Source organism: Brachyhypopomus gauderio, chromosome 2, assembly GCF_052324685.1.
Source record: "Brachyhypopomus gauderio isolate BG-103 chromosome 2, BGAUD_0.2, whole genome shotgun sequence".
NCBI lineage: Eukaryota > Metazoa > Chordata > Actinopteri > Gymnotiformes > Hypopomidae > Brachyhypopomus > Brachyhypopomus gauderio.
In genome coordinates, this window is record NC_135212.1 from 43,670,030 (window position 1) to 43,689,344 (window position 19,315).

The window sequence follows — 19,315 nt, forward strand, 5'->3', positions numbered from 1 at the left end:
ACTGCAGCTCTCTCTCATGTAAACACACACCTGGCGTTGGCCACACACTCCAGCGTGACCTCAAACGTCCCAACCACCACGCTGGTGTTCTTCGGAGGGATGATGATGGTGGGAGCAATCGGGTCAGCAGGCCCACCAACATCTGGAGAGAGAGAGAGTGAGAGAGAGAGAGGAGGGGAATAAACGAATAAAAAAAATAGAGTGATGTTTTTTCTCCCTCTGCCATAGTCCCCACACCCCTCTCTGTTCACCCACCACTCCTGACATCACTCCAGCATCCTTTTATCCGACCATCCCGTATGCCATCTGCTTTCACACTGCAACCATCACCATTACACTACTGTGCACGTAATTGGCACCACTCTCAATCCCTCTTTGTGCTCCACCCGACGAGCAAAGTGTCCCCTCCACCGCGCGCTGTAATACCATCATTAAGGTGCCATGCTATTGAATGGAGTCTGATTGAGAGGTGCAGACATACTGATTAAACGCGCCACAATCACTCACTGGCCCCAGAGAGGGATCGATTCCCTGCCCTCAATCACTGATCTCTCTCTCTCTCTCTCTCTCTCTGTATGTCTCTCTCTGTGTCTCTCTGTCTGTATGTCTCTCTCTACCTGTGTCTCTCTCTGTCTCTCTCTCTCTCTCTGTCTGACTCTCTCTGTGTCTCTCTGTCTGTATGTCTCTCTCTACCTGTGTCTCTCTCTGTCTCAGTCTCTCTCACTCTCTGTCAATCTGTCTCTACCTTTGCCCCTCTCTCTCTCTCTCTCTCTCTCTCTCTCTCTCTCTTTCTCTCTCTCTCTCTCTCTCTCTATATCTTTTTGCCTTTCGTCTCCTCCCACTCAAATCTCCTTATCTGCTTCCCTCCTTCTGTTCCGCCCTCTTTATATGTAGTAGTGAAGCACTCACAGTGAGCCTCTCTCTCTCTCTCTCTCTCTCTCTCTCTCTCTCTGCCTCCTTGTCTTTCATAAATCTGCCATTGTGGTGCTGGGGGGTGGGGGGGCACTATTAAAGCATGGGGCTGATTTTTATGGGGCTACTTAATCACGCTGTCGTTGAGGCGCGGCGGGAACAGCCACATCACCCTCCCTGCCGGCACGATGGATCGGGGAGGGAATCAGGGACAATCGATCGGGAGTAAAACTTGGTCTGCCCAGGCCCTTGAGGAGGCTGCAGGTGGTGAGGCACATGGCCACTAGAGGGCACCAGAGCTGCACGTTTTTGATTTTACTGGGTCACCTGTTGGACAGCAATGCCCCCGAGGATCAAGGCTCCCAGTTGAATTCCACAGACAATAGTTGTTGTAGTGTATTTGATGCATTTCAGCACTTTCTACTGAATGGAAATGAAGCTGAATATGAAAATATGTGTGTGGGCACTGCTATATAATGTATGTATGTGTGTGTGTCTGTGTGTGTGTGTGTGTGCGTGCGTGCGTGCGTGCGTGTGTGTGTGTGTGTGTGTGCGCGCGCCCTTTCACCGTGCTCACTTTCCACAGTGAGAATAACGGGCTGGCTGGTCTTGTTCTCCCCATTTTTGTCGTTGACAGCCTGGGCGTAGTAACGTCCTGCGTCTGGCGCCACGGTGGACAAGATGACCAGCATGTTGTCCAGAGTGAGGGCTCTAGAAGGAGAAATGACCTTTAGAAGAGCGGTGCTTGTAGACGCTTCAGCCACACACACACACACACACACACACACACACACACACACACACACACACACACACACACACACACACACACAGAGTTAGAGGCCAAAAGGGCGCATTATTCAAGCGCCTGTGGAGGTGAAGTGCCTGCGATCTACGGCCACTCTGCTGGAGTCAGAGGTGGCACTCCACTCGGGAGCAGACGTCCGGCCCGGCCGCATTAAACTGCCTCCCGCAATTACAGTGAGAGTTCTCGTGGAATCGGCGTCAGATGTCGCAGCGGAATACGAATGATGCGTGGACACAGAGGGGGGAGGAGACCACTAGCTCCGCCCACAGACCTGAGTGTGGAGAGCCCCTATCCACCAGAGCGTCTCTGGACTACGCTCTGGACTACACTCTGGACTTTGCTATGGACTTCGCTCTGGACTACGCTCTGGACTAAGCTCCGGACTAAGCTCTGGACTAAGCTCTGGACTAAGCTCTGGACTAAGCTCAGGACTACGCTCTATGCATCTATGCGAGTCTTACATAACGCCAGACTCAACAAACTAAATAAACAAACAAAGGCAGTTTCTTGGCAGCGCTGCATGGGGAGACCCCTTCTCCTGGGCATGTGTTGGAGAGTGTCACGTCAGCTCTGACGCACTGCACAGTCGGTATAGATTACAGATTCTCAAACAGCAGGCTGATCTCACACACACTCACACACACACCTACTGGCAGCCAAGGTTCATGAGATGTGCTCAACACCCAGTACCACACGCATAGGCTCAAGCATGCACACACACACACACACACACACACACACACACACACACACACACACACACACACACACACACACACACACACACACACACACACTGGTGTGTGCTGTCAATCAAGCAAGGTCATCAATAAAGGCCTTTTGTCCACTTTGTCTAATTGGTTCCCCTGCTGCCCACTCTCTCCCCAGCCTTCAATCATGGCCGCTCCTGAGTCAACAGGAGTTCTCATTACCGCAGCCTTCATCATTACCGCAGCAGTGCAGCATCATGGTCGCCCGGCCCTCCTGGCCCTCCCCGCGAGCCCCGGCCTGCTGCAGGTGGAGGGCTCGCAGGGCAGCTACACAACAATAAGGCCGCCCATCTCGGGCACTCCGAGGGCGGGCAATCCGGCGTGGGTGGGAGGGTAATCTGGCGTGGGTGGGCGGGTAATCTGGCGTGGGTGGGCAGGTAATCTGGCGTGGGTGGGAGGGTAATCTGGTGTGGGTGGGCGGGTATTCTGGCGTGGGTGGGCGGGTAATTTGGAGTGGGTGGGTGGGTAAATTGGCGTGGGTGGACGGGTAATCTGGCGTGGGTGGGCGGGTAATCTGGCGTGGGTGGGCGGGTATTCTGGCGTGGGTGGGCGGGTAATCTGGCGTGGGTGGGCGGGTAATCTGGCGTGGGTAGGAGGGTAATCTGGCGTGGGTGGGTGGGTAATCTGGCGTGGGTGGGAGGGTAATCTGGTGTGGGTGGGCGGGTATTCTGGCGTGGGTGGGCGGGTAATCTGGCGTGGGTGGGCGGGTAATCTGGCGTGGGTGGGCGGGTATTCTGGCGTGGGTGGGCGGGTAATCTGGCGTGGGTAGGAGGGTAATCTGGCGTGGGTGGGTGGGTAATCTGGCGTGGGTGGGCGGGTATTCTGGCTTGGGTGGGCGGTAGAGCTGGGCGATATGGCCCTCCAAAAAAATCTTCGATTAATTTTTTTTTAATCCGATTTTCGATTTTAATAGATTTATTTTCCTCTACTAAAAAACTACAGATGATAAAGGAATGGTAAAAAAAAGTTTTAATTTATTTTTCACTTAAATTTCCCCTTTGAGGTTAAAGTGCAAGCAGAAACAAATTGTAAACAAGTGAGAACATTCAGTAACTTTTAGAAGGTTTTCTCCAACATACTTTAAGCATTGACACAATGCAACCTCAAACTTAAAATAAATAAATAAAACACACCCTCAAAAAATAAATAGATATAAATAATTTGGTGCCCTTTAATAAAATGGAAAACAAATACAATTGAACAATTCTTGCATGTTGTACTGACAGTCACGCTGTCTACATTCTGATTAAGAACAGGGCTCCCCTCACTTTAGCCTAAATTCCAGCACTTTTCAAACCTGAAACACAATGTAACATTAAAATTCGTCAGGTAAATGTTCCTTCCACTGTTTCTTTATACTACCACAGTTTATACTTTATACTACAATAGTTGCCAGGTTCGCTTTTTCACGCCAAATTGGGCTTGTTTGGAAAATCCAGCCGCGGGTAAAAATTATGGGGTCGCGGGGTGCGGTTTTTTGGTCTACTTTTGAGTTGGGCTACCGCAGGAGTTACAAGTCAACACTAATAATGGATCGCGATATAATACTTAATTTGTCTCCATTTTACACACTCGCGAGGTGCCCGGAGCCGCGCGCTACGGTCACTCGCGAAAGTATAATCCATTGAAGCGGGTTCGGTGACCGAGGCAGAAACTGCTTAATCCAAAATATCCCGCGGAGGGAAACTTTATTGACAGCGCAACTGAATAGCACTCTTCGCTCTCTCCCTCTATCGGTTTCAAACACCTTACAGCGAGGACTTGTTTGGTCTACATCTGACGCCGCAAAACCGAACCAACTCCAGATCACGGAGCTAGTTGCTCTTTTCTTGGACACAAGTTCCGCCGTCATGTTTGTGTGTGTGTGTTTTGAGGGTGGATGGGTGGGAGGTGCTAAACTCACTGAACTACGGGAGCCCACAGTGCAGCGTCGGTGGTGAAAATTAAATCTCAGAAAATCGATTTTCTTAAAAACACATCGTCCTTAACTGTAAATTCGAATTAATAGATAATATCGATTAATCGCCCAGCTCTAGTGGGCGGGTAATCTGGCGTGGGTGGGCGGGTATTCTGGAGTGGGTAGGCGGGTAATCTGGTGTGGGTGGGCGGGTATTCTGGCATGGGTGGGCGGGTAATCTGGCGTGGGTGGGCGGGTAATCTAGCATGGGTGGGCGGGTAATCTGGCGTGGGTGGGCGGGTAATCTGACGTGGGTGGGCGGATATTCTGGCGTGGGTGGGCGGGTATTCTGGCGTGGGTGGGCGGGTATTCTGGCGTGGGTGGGCGGGCTCACATGCGGCTGCTGGCGGGGATCTTGCGGCCGTCGCGGAACCACGTGATCTGGGGCCGCGGGAAACTGGGGATAAGCGGCGGGAGGACGAGGGCGGCCTCGCCCTGAGACACCACCTGGGACCGCTCGCCTTCCACAAAACCCTCCATGTCTGAGATGAGGAGAGAGAGAGAGAGAGAGAGAGAGAGAGAGAGAGAGAGAGAGAGAGAGAGAGAGAGAGAGAGAGAGAGAGGAAAGAAGCAAGGGATAAAGTGAGAGGTAGTGGGAAGAGAAATGAGAGAGAAAGTGAAGGATGTGTGGAGGGAGGGAGAAGGGAGGAACTCAAACGGAGGTTGTGTTGTTGGTTCTTAAGTGAAGTGTGGCCCTTTGCCAAAGCGGAGCTGATGCCAGCCGCGCTGCTCTCTGAGTGAACTTACAGGCCACCTGCACCTGCGTGCTCCTCTGCATGAGAGCACCGACCCGATTCCTCACGATGCACCTGTAGAAGCCCGCGTGGACCCGGTCCAGAGATGGGATCAGGTACCTGGAGGGCAACACAGTCACACTAGTCACTCTCACAATTTCCAGATGTAATTTCATCTATGTGTATATATACTATACATACATATAAACACATACACATAAATATGTCATATATATATATAAACACACTAACACACACACAAACGCACACTCCCACACATAAACACACAGCATTATGGTTCCTAATGTAGTACAGATGAAATGTCTCAGGCCTTGCGGAGGTGGTTTGTGAGTGAGCCTGCAGCTCTAGTGTGAGCTGGAGTCCATTGTTCTGACGCCGTCTCCTCCCCCATAAGCCCCTCTCGCCTGTAATGGAAGGGTTTTTAGGGCCCGCTTGGTGCTATGACGACTGCATGTAGTGGCAGAGGCCATTAAGTCCAAAAGCAGAGAGAGAACAAAGGGCGGAAATGATGTGTGTGCGAGTGTGTGTGTGTTTGTGTGTGAGTGTGTGTGTGTGTGTGTGTTTGTGGGTTTGCCTGCTTGATCAATAGGAGTTGGATATTCTGCGGCTGTAGTTGTCCCTGTGGGGGTGGCATGGGGGGTGTGTGCATGTGGGGCTTCCTAACTCACTTAGCTACTCAGCGCCTTATCTACCTCAAGCCCTCGCTACAGCGTCACTCACACACTCCTGCTGCTGCACTCCAGTGGATGCTGTTTCTCTCTTTGATCAGCAGTGTAACAAGCGGAAACGTGATCCGAGTCTTCAAATGCATGCATGCACACACACACACACACACACACACAGCTGGAGCCACCTGGAAACTGACGATGAGGATCTTTGGATGCTACAGACTTCGGGCCGGTTTTGCCGCTGCCATTGACCTAGTGTCATTGTAAAGGAGCCTAAGAGAAACCCGTGAACGGCGCCGCCTTAAAGCCCGGCTGGGGCTGGAGCCCCCGGGCCATCTCAGCGTGTCTCAGGTAGCATTTTCCACAGGACACAACCTTAGGCAGTTTGGTTGGAGGCGGCTGATGTTCAAGACTGAATACCAATAAACCACTCTACAAACCTAGAGGTGATAACCACTTTCATGGAGAGGGCAATAAAGGAATACCTGCAAACAAGCAGGGGGCTACAGCTGTCTACAGCACTGAAGCGAGTGTGGCAGCGTGACGCTAGTTAGCACCGGCTCTCCTAACCCGAATGTCCCATAATTTCCACCCGCTCTGTCCAGAAATGTGAACTTTGGACAGAAGTGTGTGTGGGGGAGGGGGGGGGGGGGGGGGGGGGGGGGGGGTTCGGAGGTGGACGGGACAGGGAGCATTTGAGGTCGTGAACCAAGTGGGGAAGTATTTGTCAGTCAGCCCATGGTCTGGCCAAACTCCGTGTTATTAAATAAAGCAGAGGAAGAATCCACCTCGAAACCCGCCTATTATATGGAACAAAAAAAATCCCACCAGCACAGTTCACTCCGCCTTTGCAATTATAAATATTATATGGCTCTTGCAGTTAATGCATCCGGTCCTGTTGACTCCATGTTGGCTGTAACTCTAGATTCCTCTCACACACTGGGCACAGGACACAAACAAATGGCCAAGTTTGGTCATGGTGCGAATGTGCCGTCGACTTGCGGCGTCCGGACCTGGGAGGACATCGAGCAGCACGAGTGGTAAATCGATATCTGAGAGTCATTTCACGCCTGCATGGGGAACGAGGTGCTATATCTCAAGAGGCTTATGATCCTCCACCATTTTGGAATAAATGCATGGAAATGAAGCGGGATTTGAATAAATATCCGCAAATGAGAAATTTGTTAAAAGGTAAACTGTGATTAATGTGTCTATTTGTTGCGGTAATTACGTGGTGGGAATGACAAATGGAGAGGAGCAAGGCAAGCAGGCCTGGGGGGGGGGGGACACGGGGACACGGGGACACGGGGACACGGCGGGTCACCTGTACTCCAGCGAGAAGCGTGTCAACTCTGTGCCATTATAGAGCCATTTAAACTCCAGGGGCCAGCTGCCCTCGGCCATGCAGGTCAGCACCAAGCGATTGCCCTCCAGGTGCACCTGGGTTGCCACCGGCTCCATTTTGAAGTATGGTGGAACGTCATCTACACAGAGAAGGTTTGGTACAGGTTAAGAGGTCATCTGCACGGAGAAGGTTTGGTACAGGTTAAGAGCCTGCAGATGTGGAAACGGACCAAACACACAGCAATTCAAAGATCCAAGTTCATTCATATTGCACATGTTTTGCAGGTTTGATATGTTATTAATTGATCGTTTGTGAACAGCACATATACTAAAGTGCGTTGTAGACTGACAGCGCGGGTCAAAGCAGGTTCGGGTTAAAAAGTGGCATGTGCTCCGGGTGGAGGCCGGAGGGGCGTAGCTGCTCCCCACGCTCGAGGGAAGATGGAGTGTGACTCGGCGCTCTCCGACGCCACAGCTGAGCGAAGACGTTGGAGAGTGCTCGGAGATGGAGCTGTTCGCTCGGCGAATGTGACAGAATGACCTACGGTCTCCTCTCACCCCCATTCGTCATCAGCCTCTCCCACACGGGAGGGTTATCTACACGCGGGGGGTTTAGCTCCACAGGTCCGCGCGGACACAACCAGCCCGGGGAGACGAAGGGCTTTCATTACCCACCTGAGGAGCACATGATCAGACATATCGACCGCGAGTGCTCCTTCTCCTTAGGTGACACCGGTGCTCATTGTCACAATGTTTGGTGAGAGGCTAATTAAAGTTTGTATTAATAGAGGCAATAAGCTAGCATGCCCTGCGGTACTGCCAAACGTGGCAGTGAGTAATGGCCTGAGTGGTTATTGGTGGGCTCTCAGCTCCACCCTCAAACAGCTAGTGCTGATATACTCTGCCCTGTAGGAGCTGCAGGGAGGGGCGCGTGGCACCCACTCCTATAGAGAATACTGTTAACTGATGGGGAATGAGGGAGACAAACTCAAACACACACACACACACACACACACACACACACACACACACACACACACACACACACACACACACACACACAGTTTTTGTGGCCATTCCTTGGAAATCAGGGCTGTTACCCACAGTGTTTGGTAGTTTTTGGTACTTAACCGCATCCAAAGCCTCTCGGGTGTATGAATAAAACACTCCTGTCCAATGTTTCAGAGACTGAAAGTGGAGGAGAACATACCTATGCACACGGGCACTACCTATCCGACACGCCCACTACCTATAGGACACGCCCACTATCTACCAGACACGCCCACTACCTATACGACGCGCCCGCGACCTATCAGACAGGCCCACTATCTATCAGACACGCCCACTACCTATAGGACATGCCCACTATCTATTAGACAGGCCCACTAAATACCAGACACACCCACAACCTATCAGACAGGGCTGATCCTGTTCATCCTTGTGGATACGGACGATTATCGGTCCAATCAAACGTTTCAATGTCCCCTGCCACTCCTCCAAATCATTGCCGTTGGGTAACGGCCCTCTGAAATGTTCCCAGTGTGAGCGAGATTAAAATGCCCCCCCCAGTACACTGCCTCTCCAGCCTCTGCCACCCCTCTTATTTCCTCCCCGGGGTAAATCTACCCGCATGCACCGGGCCCGTCCACTTATAAGCTCCGCCATTAGAATACGCACTGCCATTAGGTACCTCCGCGTGCAAAAGTGCGCCATGCCATCAGCTGTCTGACAGGGGCACATGCTTGGCCATGTGACGTGCCTCCCCTCTTCTCTCTGGAAGAGAGACGATCAGACCCAACGGAGTGCGTGGCGGCTGCCGGTAATTGCTCCCCGGGTGCAGAGCGGTCCCCGGGCCGTGGGCGGAAAGGCGCAGGTACCTCCGCTCGGCTAGGGGAGCCCGCTAATAGCGCCTCTGTGTTCTCACCAACGCAGAGGAATTCTGTTCCTGCTGCAGCTGAGACAGGAGGCACCTGCAAGCAGATTTCAAGATTAATTCCGTAACAATTTCTCCGCTTTCTGCACCTGGCCTCTTTCGTCTCCGTGGCCGCCCAACCAGTACATTCCACCGGTTTGGAACTATTCGACTATCAGGAACTTTCACAGCAAAAGTTGGAATAACTAGCCGAACGCTCTTGACTGGGAGTTGGCGGTGATGATTGGTGGCTGCGTGGTAAGCAGGAGGAAGGAGCTGAGGAGTCTGGCTGTTATGAGAGCATGAGCCACAGTGCTGGTGTTGAGGGCTGCACAGCTCGGCACAAGACTTTCATCTGCAGGGTCTGGGGCAGCGACGAGACCACTTTGCCCTCCACACTCTGGCCTGCTCTCTCTCCCACCGTGTGTGTCTGAGTGTGTGTGTGTGTGAGAGAGTGTGTGTGTGTGTGTGTGTGTGTGTGAGAGAGAGAGAGAGAGAGTGCAGTGCAAGTGGCAGGCTGCACAGGTCCGGATGGAGAGTCTTGAGCACGGTTCCCCCGCGGTGAGAACACCGAGCAGGCCAACGCTGACCTCTCCTGCGGGCGGACCGAGCCCACATGCCTCTACCTGGGGCTGATATACAAAACCCCTTCATTTAACCTGACGGCCGGAGTCTAACTGGGGGACCACGATGCACTCTGTCTCTCCTGCTGTGCACACGGAATTTTAACAGCTCCCAGACAAAGGCCACCGGCACCAGACAGGATCCATAAAACATGGCCCATTGTGTTGCATAGCGCACCATGCTGGCATGCAATCACTTGGACAGGGCGCACATTCAGCACTCCTAATGTATTTCTTCCCTTTTATTCCCACACAGTGGTGGCCACTTACACCTCTATTTAATCATTGCCTGGGACATGCGTGCAAGAGTGGCTCGGCCAATCACGGCGCGCACGCCTGGCTGTGGCCACCGCCCTTCTTGATGAGGAGGGGAAACAAGCAGGTGAGGGCTCAACTGATCAGATGCTGCGAGCGTCTGCTACTTCATCAGAGACCATCTCTTATAGCCTAACAGGCTTCATCAGAGACCATCTCTGATAGCCTAACAGGCATCAACAGAGGCTGTGTTCGAAATAGCCTACTACCACAAATCAGTATGCAGTATGTAGGTATGATGACAAAATTTTCAAACAGCCCCAAGCTTAAAAAGAATCACATATCTAGACAGAGCCGAAATATTTTAAAATGGATTTTGAAAATTGGTTGAGAATTGATAGTTATGATATTTATAATATCATGTATCACATTAAAATATAATACATTAATTACAATAGAAGTTGTGTGACTGAAATTCACATAATCCAATTCTAATTAATCATAATTAATAATTAATCATAATCATAATCTAATTCGAAGTGATGTTAACTATATTACCATTTAACAACAAGTTATATCAGAAAACAATGAGATATTAAACTACACAACACTGGTATCAGTACCGATTTCAAGAAAACACTGTGGGAACGAGTTAAACCGAGACGCCGCTTTTAGCCTAAAGTTGCTAGCTACCGTGACGTTCGATACACCAATGTCAATCATGGCTACCTATTTTCTGCGGTCTAGTAAAAACCTTTCGCCTGCACGGATTTCGATTAAATTTGGTCAGTATTGAGATAAAAAGCTGTATTTTTATATTTCAATGGTGTCCGGAGCGTTGATGAAGCGCACAGACCGCTTGAAAACAACAACAATAATCTCGCTGGTCTCCCGACCTGAAATCGCCTCAGAGTTGACTATTAGCAGTGCCTGATGACTGGCTGGGTTGTGCTTGACGAAGTCACAGTAGTATTCAGGAAAAAACATACACCTGCTGGCGGTGAGGAGCGATGTTATATGACACCCTTACAAAAGTACAACGTAGTTTGGAACACATTACTGAGCCAGAATTTTTTGCATCGAACGTTGGTTCGTCAGCATACCTACAGTATGCAAATAAAAATTATTTTTCTAGTACGTGAAACATCCCTGGATAACGTACTACTTCCGCAAAATATTCCAGTACGCGAACAGAGCTATCTTCATGGTGTACTGCATCCCATCATGCAATGCTATGTTCACATGACCCGGTAGAATGCTTTTGCTTTTGTCGCATACTGAAAACTGTACTGCATACTACTACAAGGACCAATATGCAGTATCCAGTATACACTGAGTGCAGTATGCAGTATCTAGTAGGCTATTTCGAACACTGCACATCTCTTATAGCCTAACAGGCATCATCAGAGGCCGTCTCTTATAGCCTAACAGGCAGGCTAGTCATGTTTCACTCAAAAGTGACATCGGTGAAAGTGCATATAACCACGCCCTTGGTCCAGCATTGCTAGATGTGGTGCATTCATGTGTATGTGTGTGTAAGTGTGTGTGTGTGTGTTTAGACTAAGATGAAGGTCAACCGGCGGCGTCACTCTTGTCAGCTGGCGTCATCGCCGTGACAACCAGCGCCATGCCGATTTACACTTCATCAACTTCCCAGTGTGCGACACGGTGCCCTCCCACCCTGCCAGCAAGGTGAAGGGGCCCATTAGCGCTCAGACCAGCCCCTCCCCAGCCTCCTCCCAGACAGAGGGAGCAGAAACACTGGCGTGGTCATTACCGACACCCAGCCCCGCACACATTCATTTACAGTAATGACCCGTGTGCTAGCATCTACATCGCTCGTGTATGACTGTAGGGGAGTAATAGATGTCGCTTGCTCAGAGTGCAAATCCAGCCTGCTAATCACCTTTGCACATCCATCTGACAAGGCACGGAAGTGTCATGTTAGCTGGATATGACACTAGAGCGCGGAGATGAGCCGGTGGTTACCTGCAGCACGCCGTCTTCAGCAGACAACATGTGGGGGGCGGGAAGGGCAATAAAGGAAAGCAGAATCACTTTGTTTAACTTTGGCTACAATTCAACGGGCGTAGCAGCTTGTGCGGCTGAATTTCATTACCTCGCTGGGTTAGTTTGGGCACAACTGCGCTCGCATGGACTATGAATAGGTCGCCGTGGGTTAATGGATGTGTAATTGATGAGATTAACTGAGGTGTAATGGGACTTTGATCCGCAGAGTGGTGGGCAGCCCTGTGACGTAACGGCAACGCAATTAGAGACGGCATTGAGCTATCAAACCAAGATTTAATTAGGAGTGAAGACAGAGCGGGTGTGGGGGAGGCTGAGAGTCAATGGGCAGCAGATTGAATTATCAGAGGCTGCCAGCCGCATCAACACAAAGCCTGCACGCACCCGTCCCTCTCTCTCTCCATTTCTCTCCCTCTCTCTCTCCCCATTTCTCTCCCTCTCTCTCTCCCTCTCTTTCCCTTTCCCCATCTATTTTATCTGCTTCAACGTCCTGCATTCTCTCGCTTTCCCCCCCCACAATCCTTTGCACCTCGACCTCCCGCCCGCCCGCCTTGTTCTTTTCCTTCCGTTATCCACCTGGCCCGCTCCCCGTGCTCCTCCCTCCCACTCAGCACCAGGGGAAGATTCTGCGTCTGTGCCTGCAAACGCCTGCATCTCATTGGCCACCAGTGTGGCCTGGCACAACCCAATGGCAGGAGCTCGCGTACATGCCAACTGTCCATTAATGAGACGTGCCCCCACGTCTCCCTTGACTGTTTTTCACCATCACACCACTGCCTCTAGAGTCAACCAATCAGAAGCCGCCCGGCCCTTCCTCCCCTAGGGTGGGTGCTGTGAGGTCTTGTATTTTCTGCTAGGAATGGGAGAGGGGCCATGTTCCGTCCCTGGAAGAGGCTGTCGGAGCTGTAATGTTGTCCATATAGTAATTACACTGTGCCTCGGCAATGAAATGCATATCTGCAAAGGCCTACATGGTCAAACAGAGATGAAAACAGGTGGTAACGTGAAGGAGTGTGAGAGTGAGAGAGAGAGAGAGAGAGAGAGAGGATCGAATTCATGTGCTCGCTGTGCTAATTGACATCAGGTGAGTTAAAAGAGAGCCAAATGCACCAGCAATCTGAGGGCAGAAGAAAGTTGAGAGAGAGAAATTGAGAGGGAGAGAGAATGAGAGAAAAAGAGAGAGAGCGAGCTGTAGGAGGAGGCAGAAAACGCCTTCTTCAGGCATGAGAAGGCAGGAACGAACTGAATTTAGAAAGTAGGGCAAACAGTAATGGAGGGAAAATAACAAACAAAGGCGTCGAAATGGGAATTCCATCGGGCCGTGGGTCATTAGAGTTAATTCCATGCGTTCTGCCATCTGCTGCGATTGTTTACACTTGCCTGGATAATTAGATCCTAATTAGTTGACGTGACGGTGGGAAAGCATTCCATCCCCACACTGTGATTTGCGAGGCCCATTTCAGGCCCAGACACCTGCAGGCGCGGCCCGTCTCTGTCCGTGGAGCTCCCCTCCTGGAAGACGTGCAAAGCGGCCAACTGGGCTGCTGAATTAGGGCTCATTAAGCCGCCATGTCCCGAGACGCTGGCGTGCGCCGCCGTACCCGGTCCCAGAGGACGCCGGGCGAGGAGTCTCCGGCTGGAACCTCCATCGCAGCCCGTCCGCTCAGGCTGCTGCTGGGGCCTCGTCTCGGAGATGGGAGCACTCGAGCATCCACTCGGCTAACAAGCGGACGGATCTCCCGCTCGGCTCTCCCTCGCGCCTGTCCCGGACGAGCCCCCGGAAGATAGCGCGGGCGCGCAAATGGCTTGGCTTCAGAGCGGCGGTATCTGCGGGTCGGCATTGTAATATACGGGTGCAGAAAGGCAGCCGATTGTGATTCTTATCAGCGTTTGGAGAGTGAGGGAGAGGGAGATGAGTGGCAGGGCTAGATGTAAATGCTAATGTATGTGTGGTTCCAACAGGAGAAAGAATTACTATCCACCATTATACATACAGCTGCCTGGATGCCAAGGAGGGAGGAGCTGGCCGGCATGCAGCGTTATCTGCTCCAAGGCTGGGCTCCCACCGCAGACACGAAGAGCATAGGCCCCGCCCCATTTCTGCCTTTTCTTTACTTCTCGTGATCAGCCAAGAAAAGAACAGCCGTATTTCAGGAGCGAATCCATCAGCAGAATCGCCCGTCCACTTTGTAAAAATGTCAAACCGTCAGCATTTTGGAGGCTTTTGAATAGTTCAGTTTTAACATTATTTCCTATTGCTGCTCCGAAACACTGAAAAACACCTGGTTTTAGTGGCACAGCCTGCGAGTACACACACACACACACACACAAACACACACACACACACACCAGGGATGTTTTTTCCAAATCTTTTTTTAACCCCGCACTACTCCACACGTATGCAGAAGAGAACACTGCATGCCTGATTGTGACTGTTTTTGTGACTGTCACCTGACTGGGGAAAGAGGATGTCTGGGACAGCAGAGCGAGCCTCCCTCCACCATCAGGACCATGGACAGCGTGCTCTCTGCGTCAGCACCACACACGGGGGAACACAGTGACACGCCCATCGCCTGTGCAGCATGCAGGGGAACACAGTGACACATCCAAAACTATTCTGCAGGACTGAGTTCAGCGTGCGGCCGTTCTGAGGGGTACGGCCTGAAAAAACCCCGAAATCACCTCGACATCAGAGACCAGACAATCGACGGTGTGAATTCCCGCGTGGCACGGAGCCGAGATCGGCCTTATGTCGGCCGACCGGGACATGCAGTACCACTTCATCACACACAGGGCTCTTGCTGCTGACCCGTTGACCCCCATTTTCTCCCATCATTCTTGCTAACAATGTGGCTGGTGCACAGTGGCGGTGTAATTACCCCTCCCCCGTGACTCAGTCCCGCACACGACCCGCTTGCTGCTACTGGACCCAGTCCGGTCGTGGGCCGCATTCGGCTCTTATGTACGCCTCATTGCTGTGCCCCGGGCCATGTATGGGATACCTGCTGGCCTGCTCTCATCCTCACCTCAGTCTTCTCTCCCGTGTGCACACACCCGTCTCCTACTCTGTTCAATAGTCGAACTAGAACAATGGACGCCATGGTCTCGTCACACCCACGTTTTCGAATGCCTCCGTTGTTTCAGCCTTCACAAGGGGACCCGGCAGAGCGTCTTATTCCATCCTCCCGCTGCTAGACGTTTCTGTGGCCATGGCGGAAGGGCATGGATCCAGGACGAGAGGAGATGCTCTCTTTGGGGAGCGGTAATTATCCAGCACAGCGCTAGCTGGCGAAGGCCCTGCTGAGCAAGAGATGCTGTAATTAAGCTTCACCGGCAGCGGGGGAGGTGTGCGCCCGCCGCGCCAGCGCGCAGTGCCCGCAGCACGGGCTCAGGGAAGGGAGTGGTCGTGTGGAGCTGAGGCCCGGGCTGGACCACACCCTCTGTGGGCGCGTGCGGGAAAGGGCAGAGCGCGATGGGGAGGACCGCAGCAGGTCTGTATGCGGTCCACTAATGTGGCCAGTTTAATGCTGACAAAACTGATCTGAAGCTAGAAATAGTGTCCAGGATACCACAGATATGGTGTCACTGACCCCGCCCCACAGCCCACAGTGTTGTGTGTGGAAGATCACTCTGAACCAATCACGAGGCTACGGTGCACAGTTGGCAACTGTTGCTGACAGGGGTTGCCATGGCTGACTTCCAGACATGGGGAGTAACTTACATTTACTCAGCGATATGCGCTTACATAAAATGTGAATTATTTGGTCATTTTTAAATCACGATACTTTGATATGCTAAAGGAAGGGACTTCTCTGTTGCTTGCCAGCTCTTGGTTGCGATGCCTGGTTCGTGTGTCACTGTGCTGTAGCTCTGCTGCGTTAGCTGTTGGTCAGCCCTTGGGAACTTAATAGCAGCATTTTACACCAGATGGATCTCACAACAGAAGTGCACCTTTCAAGCTTCAGTTCCGAGTCTGTTTGAATGAATACATTTGCATTTATGGAGCAAAGCTGCTCACGAGTTCAGTAGTTTTAGAACTAATTCTTTTTTTTCTTGCTTTCTTTCCTACTAGGCTACTCTTACTACTCTGTGAGTCATGACTTCACTGAAGTACTTCTGTTTGAGTATGGCTTTGTTTGAGTATGGTTTTGGGCTAGTCTACCCACCTGTGCTGTCTTCAGTGCCTTTACAGATCAGTCCAATCTCGGGCTGTCTCGACCAATTTTGATGATGAACGTGGTAAGCCCAACAGACCAATCCCGCCGCCCAGAACAAGCCAAGCTTGTGTGGCCCCACCAATCCCGCCACCCCGATCAAGCAATGGTCGTGCGGCCCCAACAATTCAGCAGCCGTTCACAAGACATTGCAAACAAAACACTTGCTTGTGCAGGAAAACACAAAACACTCAGTTGGGCGCCTCCAGCACTGCGTGGCCACACATCTACGGGCGGAGGCAGACGCTCCCTGCTGCTTTTGTGTGGAGTCTCTGAGCATGATACCACACCCAACACTACGGCCCCACCCACAGCCAGAGGAGAGGTGAAAATGAGACCGGGACTGAGGAAGAAGAAAAGGGGGGGAAAAAAACCATCCCACACAGGGGGGAGGAATCGGCAGCCTCCCACGAACAAATCCAATTTATATGCAAGAGTATCGAAAGCTCCGGCTGGAAAGGTGGGACTGAACTTGTGAAAGTAAAATCAAGGTTAGCTCTATTTCTGACACCATCTTATAAATATTCAGGATCTCTTAAGGGGGGGGGGGGTGGTGATGAGGAGGGGGGCACAGGGGGGAGGAATTACAGGCACAGCACTTTTACTCCTCATACATTGTCAGGTTTATCCTCGAGGTTACGGCTGGAAATTATTTAAACTAAGATGAAAAAATGAAAAACACCACGAGCTCAAGCTTACTGTTCCACGCATTCATTTTTATGCCACTCTTGCCCCATGCATGACTGAAAACCCTCGTACCGCAGCACTTAAAAACATCAGCCATTTTGGACCCTTTCACCTGTCGCGTATTACAATTTAGTGGCACGCAAGCCTGGTCTGTAGGTAGCAATCGCTCTGAAAATGGACTGTCCCGAACAAAAGGGAGCAGGTCTAATGGCCCGGGCTCCTCCGAGCAGCCCGAGCCGTTCGGGGGGAATTAATACGGCTCTCCGCACCACGTGCAGCCGCGGCTGGTGATTTGCATCGTAAAACGTCTGTTAGCGTTCCACTCCGGGAAACAAATATCGGTAAGTGGCCGGCTGACCGGGAGCCAGATGGACGGGAGTAGGGTCTTAGTTTTTCATGCTTTTATTTTCCATATGCGGGTCCCATCCATGTACAGCTCTAAGCTCTTAGTAAGCACACATCACGTGGCTTTTTTATGTCTAACATCATAATCCACCAGATAATCTCTATCTATAAAATTCAGGATAATAAATTGTCCCAAGTGAACATATGTACTTAGAACCTGCTGAGGGCTCCATACTAGAATGGTAAGAGCAGAAGTGTTTAAAAAAATAGCATTTTTTATTATGATCACCTTATGAGCATGTCTATGAGGCAGTATATTATATCCCATAATAATACCCACACCTACTGCTCTGAATTTTAGTGCAGAATATGTTACCACTATTGCTATGCCTGACATGTCAAAGAGAACACATTCCATATACGAGAAGCCGGTGAAATGTTATGCGTGTTTCTCAGAGAGCGAGACCAGCGTCCACAGACCTGGGGGAAGATTTAGATCGATCTGCCTCCGAGGGCCATGGCTCTCGAAGAGGAACGACGGAGGGTTTCAGTGCTCGCCATATTCTCCATGTCATCATCCCCAATGTGACACGTGTGTGAAAAACAAACCTTGCCAACAAAAGACCTTTCCAGTGTGGTAGATAGCAGGCCTCAAGGCGTCCCCGGCCTCAAGGCCCTGACTCGGTGGCATGCTAACAGCATTCTGCACTTTGCAGCTGTCAGAGGTCTACGTCGTTTGCCATGGCTCCCGCGACTTTTCCAGTTAAAAGTGGCCACTAATCCTAAATAGATCTCTTTTTAAATGTCACAGTACATAATTGAAACAAGAAGGTTAGAACTGCAGTGTACCATAAATACATTTATTCGTGCATTACTCTCCCATCTGGAGAAGATGGAGGTGGTGGAGATGTGGGAACAGGTGTCAGGCATGAGTCTGCAGCCTGGTGTTTGTCAGGCGGTGGTGTTTGAATAGTGAATGACACCAACGAGACTGCCTGTCTCCACTTCCTTTTTGCTAGAGACATATCATTTATAGCCTCTCCAGGGATGACTGAGTCTACCTCATCACTACCCTACCCCTCCCTCTCACTCTCCCTTTATCTCTCTTTCTTTCTGCTTCTTTTTCGAGCCTGAATCTCTTCCAAGTTATGATCAGATTCTCTCTGTCTGTCTCTCTCTCTCTCTGTCTCTCTCTCTCCCTCTCCCTGTCTTTCTTTCTTATAAGAACTTTCTTCTTCAAGTAGTCAGACAATGGAAAAAGAAACACTGTAATGTAAAAAAATGTCTAGGACATCAGTCCTAGCACACTCATTCTCCATTGTTCTCTTTTTCTTTTGACTCATAATTCTTTCTGTCTTTCCATCTGGCCCTCGGTCTTTTCACCACCACTGTACCATCCCCACTGCACCATCCCCACTGTACCTGTATCATCCCCACTGCACCATTCCCACTGTATCTGCACCATCCCCACTGTATCTGTACCATCCCCACTGTATCTATACCATCCCCACTGAACCATCCCCACTGCACCTGTACCATCCCCACTGCACCATCCCCACTGCACCATCCCCACTGTACCTGTATCATCCCCACTGCACCATTCCCACTGTATCTGCACCATCCCCACTGTATCTGTACCATCCCCACTGTATCTATACCATCCCCACTGAACCATCCCCACTGCACCTGTACCATCCCCACTGTACCATCCCCACTGTACCATCCCCACTGTACCTGTACCATCCCCACTGCACCATCCCCACTGCACCTGTACCATCCCCACTGTACCATCCCCACTGCACCATCCCCACTGCACCATCCCCACTGTACCTGTATCATCCCCACTGCACCATTCCCACTGTATCTGCACCATCCCCACTGTATCTGTACCATCCCCACTGTATCTGTACCATCCCCACTGCACCTGTACCATCCCAACTGTACCATGCCCACTGCACCATCTCCACTGTACCATGCCCACTGCACCTGCACCACCCCCAATTGTACCATCCCAACTGTACCATGCCCACTGCACCA

At 51.2% G+C, this 19,315-nt stretch overlaps 1 protein-coding gene across 2 annotated transcripts in view; it reads right to left on the reverse strand.

Annotated features, from left to right (window-relative positions):
• sdk2a (sidekick cell adhesion molecule 2a) overlaps positions 1-19,315 on the reverse strand; it is a 92,354-nt gene that overhangs the window by 32,563 nt on the left and 40,476 nt on the right. For both annotated transcript variants that reach the window (XM_076996779.1, XM_076996778.1), the window contains exons 2-6: positions 7,195-7,354; positions 5,195-5,301; positions 4,782-4,929; positions 1,490-1,623; positions 31-142 (exon numbers count right to left, since the gene is read on the reverse strand). In XM_076996779.1, coding sequence (XP_076852894.1) covers positions 31-142; positions 1,490-1,623; positions 4,782-4,929; positions 5,195-5,301; positions 7,195-7,354 — 661 coding nt within the window. The remainder of the gene's footprint in view (positions 1-30; positions 143-1,489; positions 1,624-4,781; positions 4,930-5,194; positions 5,302-7,194; positions 7,355-19,315) is intronic.